This window comes from Megascapheus bottae, unplaced genomic scaffold (assembly GCF_031878675.1).
Source record: "Megascapheus bottae isolate mThoBot1 unplaced genomic scaffold, mThoBot2.hap1 HAP1_SCAFFOLD_405, whole genome shotgun sequence".
NCBI lineage: Eukaryota > Metazoa > Chordata > Mammalia > Rodentia > Geomyidae > Megascapheus > Megascapheus bottae.
The window spans coordinates 64,758-73,489 of record NW_028327772.1 but is presented as its reverse complement, the minus strand read 5'-3'; the positions used below and the strand labels follow the sequence as shown (position 1 = coordinate 73,489).

General features: G+C 57.9%; 2 protein-coding genes across 4 annotated transcripts in view; one reads left to right on the top strand and one right to left on the bottom strand.

The window, feature by feature from the left end:
* The first annotated feature begins 222 nt into the window (after positions 1–222).
* Acaa1 (acetyl-CoA acyltransferase 1) lies at positions 223–8,293 on the top strand. Of its 3 annotated transcripts, XM_090327962.1 has the most exons (12): positions 223–463; positions 559–652; positions 1,886–1,943; positions 3,017–3,096; positions 3,723–3,765; positions 5,716–5,814; positions 6,210–6,290; positions 6,508–6,698; positions 6,808–6,987; positions 7,456–7,511; positions 7,631–7,776; positions 7,979–8,293. In XM_090327962.1, the coding sequence occupies exons 1-12, from the start codon at positions 275–277 to the stop codon at positions 8,052–8,054; spliced, it is 1,293 nt and encodes a 430-aa protein (XP_090184088.1). In that variant the 5' UTR covers positions 223–274; the 3' UTR covers positions 8,055–8,293. The 3 variants fall into 3 exon arrangements, with proteins under 3 accessions (XP_090184088.1, XP_090184090.1, XP_090184089.1); XM_090327963.1 differs by lacking the exons at positions 223–463; positions 559–652; positions 1,886–1,943 and adding an exon at positions 2,728–2,817; XM_090327964.1 differs by lacking the exons at positions 223–463; positions 559–652; positions 1,886–1,943; positions 3,723–3,765 and adding an exon at positions 2,727–2,817.
* The window catches only part of Dlec1 (DLEC1 cilia and flagella associated protein), a 21,426-nt gene continuing 20,978 nt past the window's right edge, over positions 8,285–8,732 (bottom strand). Inside the window, exon 37 of the mRNA XM_090327966.1 lies at positions 8,285–8,660. Coding sequence (XP_090184092.1) covers positions 8,537–8,660 — 124 coding nt within the window. The 3' untranslated portion in view covers positions 8,285–8,536. The remainder of the gene's footprint in view (positions 8,661–8,732) is intronic.

Below are 8,732 nucleotides of genomic sequence, written 5' to 3'. Positions count from 1 at the left end.
GGTGTCTCAGGCAGTCAGTGCCTCCTTTTGATTGGCTGAAGCGCGATGGGCGGGGGCGTGGTCTCGGGAAGCAAACCCCCTCCACTTCATTGGCTGACGTCGAGGAGTGGGACGCTTTCGAAAGCTCCGGATTGGTTCTGGCACGGCGGAGGGGGCGGAAGCACGGGGTGGGGGGGCGGACACGAAAGGCAGTTGTGCGCAGGCGCGGGTGAGAGCTTTTTTTATTTCCGGGTCGTGTGATTCGGAGCGCAGGAACATCCCCGAGACGTCCTGCATGGAGCCCAAGTCCGCTATGTGGAGACTCCAGGTGGTGCTGGGCCATCTGTCCCGCCAGCCCGACTCGGCCCCAGCACCGCAGGCTGCGCCGTGCCGCGGCGTCTGCGCTCGGGCCGCGCCGGGGGACGTGGTGGTGGTGCACGGCCGGCGCACGGCCATCGGCAAGGCGGGCCGCGGCGGCTTCAAGGTGCGGCGGGGCGCGGGGACCCCGGGGCGGGCCTGGCGGGCGGAGGGGACCCCGGGGCGGGGTTCACCCCGTCCTGGGCCCCCCCACCCTTCCAGGACACCACCCCGGACGAGCTCCTGTCCGCCGTCATGACCGCCGTGCTCCAGGACGTGAACCTGAGGCCGGAGCAGCTGGGGGACATCTCCGTGGGTGAGGCTCCCCGGGTTGGGCCCGACCCCTTCCAGGCCCCGGCCCCCCTGCACCCCGAGATCCACCCAGGGCAAAGGCAACAGACCCTCCCTTACCCCCCTGAGAGCGGCGTCGGCCCAGTGCGGACACAGACCCGGCCCACAGCCTGCAGAGCCCTGGACAGCAGCACGCCCTGTGGGGGACAGGGTCACCCCGAGGGCCACCCGTGCTCCGGGGTGCAGGAGAGAGGGGTGTGAGTGTGTCAGTACCAGGATTTGGACTCTGCCCCCCCCCTCTACCCCGGCTCTGGTCTCCTAGCTTTCTTAGCGTCTAAGGATGGTGGCGCTCTACCACCTGAGCCACGCCTCCACTGATGTTTTGCTGATGAATTGGAGGTAAGAGGACTCAGGGACCTTTTAACTTCCTCGGGCTGGCTGAGAGCCTTGGTCCTCAGATCTCAGCCTCGTGAGTAGGAAGAGTCCATCAGGCCTCCAGCGTGGGATGCCTTGTTCACACTGTCACTGTCTAGGCCAGGACAGAAGAGGGACAAGACAAAAAAAAAAAAACTTCATCTGGCCCAGCTTTCTCCTTGACACATGGAGAAACTGAGGCACAGGAAATTTGCCCCAGAGCCAGGATGTGAACTCAGCCTTTACCTTCAGCCCACCACTGTGTCCCATCCTGCACCTCTTCCCTTGAAATATAACCAGCTGGTGGCTCACGCCTGTCATCCTAACAACTCAGGAGGCTGAGATCTGAGCACCGTGGTTCCAAGCCAGCCTGGACAGGAAAAATATCCATGACACTCTTATCTCTAATTAACCACCAGAAAGCTCAAAGTGGAGCTGTGACTCAAGTGGTAGAGCACCAGTCTTGAGCTCAAAAGTTCAGAGGCAGTATTCAGGCCTGACACACACACACACACACACACACACATACATACACCCCTCATTCTCCTCTCGGCTCAGGTCTGTTGGCTGTCATGTCTGTATCGTACTTTCAGGTTCTCTGAAGGACAAGCCACCTGGTGTCCAGTCTTTGTATTTTGGGGGTAGCAAAGTTGCAGGGGTAAATGTGACGGACACTCTCCTGACCTAGGGCTTTATGTGTGTGATCAAGACAGACTGTCCTGTGGGCTGGCTCCCCACATTCCTGGAGAATGATCTGGAATATCTCCTGTCTGTGATTCACAGCTGTAAGTTCAGTGCTCAGAACACTGCCTTAGCACTGAATGAAGGCTTTCTTTGTTCTCAGGTAATGTGCTTCAGCCTGGAGCGGGGGCTGTCATGGCCAGGATTGCCCAGTTTCTGAGGTAAACTTGCCCATTTCCACCTCTGAATTGGCCTCTGTGGTTTCTGAGTGGATTCCAGCACCTGGAAAACTCAGAATGAGCCAGCTGGGAGCTGGTGGCTCATACCTGTCATCCTAGCTGCTCAGAAGGCTGAGTTCAAAGCCAGAAGAGTCCATGAGACTTGTTTTATTTTGTTTGTTTTGCTTTGCTATTCTTGGTGCTTGAACTTGGGGCCTAGGCACTGTCCCTGAGCTTTCCCAAGGCTAGCACTCTACCACTTGAGCCACAACACCATTTCCAGCTTTTACTGTATATGTGGTACTGAGAAATCCAACCCAGGGCATGCTAGTCAAGCATTCTATCATTAGGCCTCAGTCCAGGCCCCACGAGACTCTTATCTCCAGTGAATCACAGAAAAAGCCACAAACGGAGCTGTGGCTCAAGTGGTAAAGCATTAGTCTTGAGCAAAAAGGAGCTTAGGGACAGTGTCCAGGTCCTAAGTTCAAGCCCTGGTATTGCTTTCCTCCCTCTCCCCCCCCAAAAAAAATCATAATGAATTCATACTGGGTGCCAGATCTCAAAGCAATCCAAACAAACCTTGATATCTTGTTCTATGGACCCAACCTTTCCCCTGCATGGGAAGAATCCAGGTAGTGTCGAGGCCCTGAGCCAAGACCTGGGAGACTGGAGGAAAGGTCAGTAGTCACGTGATGGTACACAGTGCAGTCTTGACTGCTTACACTGGGGCTGGATGGCCTCTGTCCTCCTGCATCGGATCAATCACCAGAAAAACACGATCACTCACCTGGCTTTGGTATTGGGCAAAGCAAGCCGGGACTTTCCCTCCCGGGCTGGCTTTAAACCATGATCCTCCTGAGTAACTAGAATGACAAATGTAAGCCATCAGTGCCCTGCTCTGGGGACAGTTGTACTGGCTGACGTCTCCTAGGACTGATGGTTGTACACCTTCTTTGGAAGACTGTTGACCCCATGGGGTCTAAGGACAAAAGGCCCAGCAAAGCTCTTAGTCCAGAGAGGGACAGAGAGGAAAGGAAAGGCAGAGAATGACAGCGCCATCTTTCCTTCTGTTTCAGTGGCATCCCTGAGACTGTGCCTCTGTCCACCGTCAACAGACAGTGCTCGTCTGGGCTGCAGGCGCTGGCCAACATTGCAGGTAAGGTTTGGCTGGCAATGCCTATGACTTTGACCTAGCACGGTTCTGACCCACAGGCTTGGATGAGGGTCTCTGGGTCTGGGCGCTGTCCCTGAACTCTTTAGCTCAAGGCTAGTGCTCCGCCACTTTGAGCCACAGCACCACTTCTAGTTTTCTGGTGGTTCATTGAAGATAAGAGTCTCATGGACTTTCTTGCCCCGGCTGGCTTTGAACCATGATCCCAGCTCTCATTCCTAAGTAACTAAGAATATAGTTGTGAGCCACAAGTACCAGCTTAGAAAGCATTTTTTATTTTATTTACTTCTTGGTTTTGTCAGTCGTGGGGCTTGAACTCAGCACCTGGAAACTGTCCCTGAGCTCTTTTGTTCAAGGCTAGTACTCTGCCACTTTGAGCCATACATGGTACCACTTCTGGTTTTCTGGTGCTTCAATTGGAGATGAGAGTCTCAGGGACCTTCCTGCCCCAGGCTGGCTTTGAACCACTATCCCCAGATCTCAACCTCTGGAGTAGCTAAGGCAGGCGAGAGCCACCTGGGGTCCCACCTAGAGGACAGGTGGGGGAGGGGCTCCGTGGGTACAACACAGCCACCGAGGCCCTGGAAGGTCATGGAACACTTTTGTTGCAGGTGGCATCAGAAATGGGTCTTATGACATTGGCATGGCTTGTGGGTAAGGATTCCTTCCCAAGGGCATTGATTAACCACCTGCGATTGTCAAACTAATCTTCCTCCTCCTCCATTCTGAGGGTTGATAATTTGGGGTTCCCCGAGCCCCCCTGGAGGCAAAGCTGGGAAGTGGGCTCTCATGAATCCAGTCCACTCTGGGGGCTCAGCATTATGGAGCTGGCTTGGAAGCTTTGTTTGGTGGAAATGTTCACAAACATTTTTTTTTCAGTGTTACTGTATTTATTTATTGACTTTTATTTTTGGTCGTGGGGCTTCAACTCAAGGCATGGGTGCTGTCTCTGAACTTTCTTGCCCAAGGCTAGTGTTCTATCGCACTTTGAGTCACAGTACCACTTCTGGTTTTCTGGTGAAAAGAGACTTTTTTGTGCCCCAGGCTGGCTTTGAACCACAATCCTCAGATCTCAGCCTCCTGAATAGCTAGGATGACAGGCGATCATAGCCAGTGGAGTTTTTCCCTGGAAGCCGCCCTGGCCTCTGGCCAGAACCGGATTCTGCTGACCTGTGTCTTAGTAGAACACAACCAAAGTCCACATAGAGAGAGTCTGGTTGTTTGAGCTTTCTCATCCCTCAGGTTATCTTCTGCCAGGGGAAAGCTTGTGGGTGCCCTGAGGAGAAGAGCTAGAACCTTCTGTGACTACCACAGTGCTTTGGCTTTAAGGCCTGGTACTAGGATACACAGACCCAAGGCTGGCTGGCTGTCCGTAGCTCACATCGGTCTTCACAGCTCCTCTGGAGGCTGAGATCTGAGGATCATGGTGTGAGACCCGTGCAGGCAGGATTGTCTGGGAGACAGATCCCCAATGAGCTACCCCAAAAGCCATTAAAGGAGCTGTAGCTCAACAGGTTTGAGCCCTAGACTTGCAAGAAAGCAAAGGGACAGATTTGGGGCCCTGAGTTCAAACCCCAGTACCTGCCAGCATTTATCAAATAATAGTGAAATCGCAGCTTAGTACCATGTAGGACTTTGACAGTCTGTTTACCCAGGACATCTGTTTGGACATGAGTCCAGAGGCCAGAGTTCCCTGAGAGACAGTCCCAACCCTCATACCTCTCTAGTCCTCAGGATCCCAGTGCTGATGAGGACTTGAGCTCAGCTGTCCCTGGGGAAGGACTAAGTGGGTGACCCAGGCAGGTCCCCATTGGGGCCTGGCTCTGTGACAGCAGGGAAGGGTGTTTTCACCTGACAAGCAGTTCCAGCCCGTAGTGCTGGGTGTCAGTGAGCTCAGTGATACGCATGGGCAAGAGATCATACTTGCCTGTCCTGGGTCTGGAGCCCTGGCCTGGCACTGTCCCTTCACCCTTACTGCCCAGGTGAGTAGTTCTGTACCACCAGAGGCATGCCACTGTTTCTGGCTTGTTGCTGGTTCCTTGGAAATCAAAGTTGCATGGACTTTCCAGGCTGATTGGCCCCTGAGCCTCGATCCTTGGATGGAGCCTCCGGCTCTGCCTCTGTGCCCTGCCCACTTCCAGTCTGCCAGTCCACTGCCTTATCCCTGCAGGTCAGGGCCCCCTTGCCTGAGAGCTGGACTCACCACGTCAGCATCTGACTGGTGTCCTAAGGCAGGGCCTGTGCCCTTGTGTGGGGACCCTACCAGGCTTTCCTCAGAAGCTGCTGATTGGCTGGTTTAGCAGTTGGCCCTGCCCCCAGGAGCCTTCACAGTGCCCTGATTGGTCAGGGAATGCAGGGAGAGCCATGCATCCTGATTGGGCAGGGATGCAGGCAAGACATGCATTCTCATTGGTCCTGGACAGAGGGAGAGGCGGGATTTGTGCGGGGTTCTGCCCCCAGGCCTGCCATGCTGGTCCTGTGCCCTGTCTCTGCCCTCATCCTGAGGGCTCGCTGGTGGTTTGCCACCCCTTGCCTCCCAGTTGATGGTGCCCGGCATGGGGGAGCCGCCCTGGTTGGGCTGAGTTTCTCCCTTCTGCTTCTCAGGGTGGAGTCCATGTCCTTGTCTGAGAGAATGAATCCAGGGAATATTAGTTCCCGCCTGGTGGACAACGAGAAGGCCAGAGACTGCCTGATCCCCATGGGGTGAGTGCCAGGAGACCTGCCTGGAGAAGCTTCCAGAATCTCTCATTCCACCCCCCTCACCCCCACAGAAAAGCACTGTTGGAGCCACAGGGGGCGTTGGCAGAGCCTGGCAGTTAGCGCCCCTCCCACAGCTTCCTGCGTCCTGGGAAGCAGCTCTTCCTGTGTGCCCCCCTCCCAGGCCAGCCTCTCTTTTGGGGTGTCTTCAGGGTGGATCTTACCCTCCTGTACAGCGTGGGGACCCCATATCTGTGCCCCACGCCCATTTGGGCTCATGGTTGTCACCTCCTGTGTCTTCCTGCTGTCCCCATGGCTCAGATCAGACCTGGGGACCCAGGAGGTTCTGGCCCAGCGCCACAGCTGCCTCGTGACCCGCGGGTTTGCTGCTTTACTTCCAGCATCACCTCGGAGAACGTGGCTGAGCGGTTTGGCATCACGAGGGAGAAGCAGGACGCCTTCGCGCTGGCCTCCCAGCAGAAGTGAGTGCCAGGGACGGACACAGGGACAGGCCTGTTGTGCAGTGCATTATTTTCCATCAATACTGGGACCTCCCCCAGCCACTCTGACCCTGCCCAGACCTGGCCTGGTGCCTTTATTTGGAAGCCATTCCTTGCAGGTCCTCTTGTAGCTGGGAAGCCTGGGGCCGGGGAGGGGAGGCCCAGGTGGCCTAAGCTTGTCTGTCCATGGTGCTGAAAGGGCAGCCAGGGCCCAGAGCCAGGGCTGCTTCCGGGCGGAGATCGTGCCTGTGACCACCACCGTCCAGGACGCCAAGGACGGCCAGAAGACCATCACCGTGTCTGAAGACGAGGGCGTTCGCCCTGGCACCACGCTGGAGGGCCTGGCCAAGCTGAAGCCCGCCTTCAAGGCTGGAGGCTCCACCACGGCTGGTGAGCGGGGCCTGGGCTGGCTTGGGGGTGCAGCCAGATGGACCTGGGACAGGCCTGGCTGTCTCCCACACCCCATCCCCAGCGTCCTCACCCCAGCCCTGCTCCCCAGGAAACTCGAGCCAGGTGAGCGACGGGGCGGCGGCCGTGCTGCTGGCCCGGAGGTCCAGGGCGGAAGAGCTGGGGCTGCCCATTCTGGGGGTGCTGAGGTCCTATGCGGTGGTTGGGGTTCCACCGGACATCATGGGCGTGGGCCCCGCCTACGCCATCCCTGTGGCTCTGCAGAAAGCAGGTGAGACGCCCACTCTTCGCCCTGGCCTCACCGCCCCTCCCCTGGACTGGTGGGAGCCTGTGGGTGCTGCCTGGTGGGGCTCAGGGGGGCTTCTCACCCCATATCCTGGACCCAGGAGGCCCTAGGGCCTGGGCTGGGGCAGAGCCTGGGAGAGACCCCAAGTCCTGACCACCAGCCTCCCTTCCCCCTTTTATTTGTGTCCATACTGGGGCTTGAACTCAGGGCCCTGGCACTGGCCCTGAGCTGTTTTGTTCAAGGCTGGTGCTCTACCACTTGAGCCACAGCACCCCTTCTGGCTCTTTTTTGTTTACTGGTTCATAAAAGATGAAAATCTCACAGATTTTCTGCCCTGGCGGGCATCGAACCACAACCCATAGATCTCAGCTCCCTGGGTAGCTGGGATGACAGGTGTGAGCCAGGGTGTCCCGCTCAGCCCTCTCTGGGCTCAGGGTCCCCCCTCGTGTGCAGGGCTGACGGTGAACGATGTGGACATCTTCGAGATCAACGAGGCCTTTGCCAGCCAGGTGAGCCTCTGTCCCCAGTGGGAGGCCTGGGCGCTGGCTGCCCTGGAGGAGGGGTGGCGGGGCCCTGCTGCCAGGCTGGGCACGGCTGGCAGGGCTCCATGTGCTGTGGCTCCTGGCAGGCCCTGTACTGCGTGCAGAAGCTGGGGATCCCCCCTGAGAAGGTGAACCCGTTGGGGGGCGCCGTGGCTCTGGGCCATCCCCTGGGCTGCACTGGCACGCGGCAGGTGGTCACGCTGCTGAATGAGCTGAAGCGCCGGGGAAAGAGGTGAGGCTGCCCCGGGTTGGGGATTTGGGGGAGGCCCTGAAGTGGTCTGCAGGACGGAGGCCTGGGGTTCCCTGGTCATACCCATCCTGACCTGGGGAGGGCGTGGCCAGCGCCCTCGAGCCCTGGCCTGCAGGGGGCGCTGTCACCCCAGGGTGGTGTTGGGGAGGCAGGCCTGGGCCTGGCTGACACAGAGACTCCCCAGGGCCTATGGCATGGTTTCCATGTGCATCGGGACTGGCATGGGGGCCGCCGCTGTCTTTGAATACCCTGGAAACTGAGGCCCCGGGCAGTTCCGGAAGTCCCCGCCCTCCTCGAACTGCAGGAGTGCAGAAATGATACCCGGAGCCCTTCCTGGCATGGGGGGGAAATCGAGGCACTTTATCCAGTTTGGGCCACATGGAGGCAGAAAGCAGGGTCCACGCGGAGGCCCCATGGACGGGGCCAGTGTGTAATTGGGGGGCAGTGGGGTCTGGATGCAAGGCCACCATGGAAGGAATAAACGTGCCACTTCACCTTGGCTACTGTGTTTTATTGTTATTTTCTTATTTTGTTCCTCACTGTTCCTTTTTCCGTGTGGGCCCTATTCCCCGTGGCAGGATGGCCCAGCATTCCGTCTTCCACCTTGGCTCCTGGAAGAGACAGGGCCTGGACTCCATCCCTTTTCCCTTTCTGGCCGGGATTGAATCCCTGCGTCCTCTGCCCTGGGGTCCGGGCTTTGGCGTCCTCTGGTGGTGGTGGTGGTGGTGGTGGTAGGGCTGGATCAGAACTGGTGGAGTGCAGTGTATTTCTCATCATAGGATCCCTGGCCACGGAGCCTCAGCGTGCAGGCCTTCTCTCCCAGCAGGCCGTCCACTACCAGCGTGGACTCATACAGTTTACTGTTCCTGGTAGGCGTAGGGTGGGGGGAGGGGTCACAGGCGCCAGGACCAAAGCCCCACACCCCCGTGGGCTGTGCT

What these genes read in the sequence shown, in the direction of transcription:
- Acaa1 (XM_090327962.1), top strand. Translation starts at nt 275, where the DNA reads ATGGAGCCCAAGTCCGCTATGTGGAGACTCCAGGTGGTGCTGGGCCAT. An exon ending in GACTGCCTGATCCCCATGGG is followed by an intron (nt 5,815 to 6,209) that starts GTGAGTGCCAGG and finishes CTTTACTTCCAG; the next exon opens with CATCACCTCGGAGAACGTGG. An exon ending in ACGAGGCCTTTGCCAGCCAG is followed by an intron (nt 7,512 to 7,630) that starts GTGAGCCTCTGT and finishes GGCTCCTGGCAG; the next exon opens with GCCCTGTACTGCGTGCAGAA.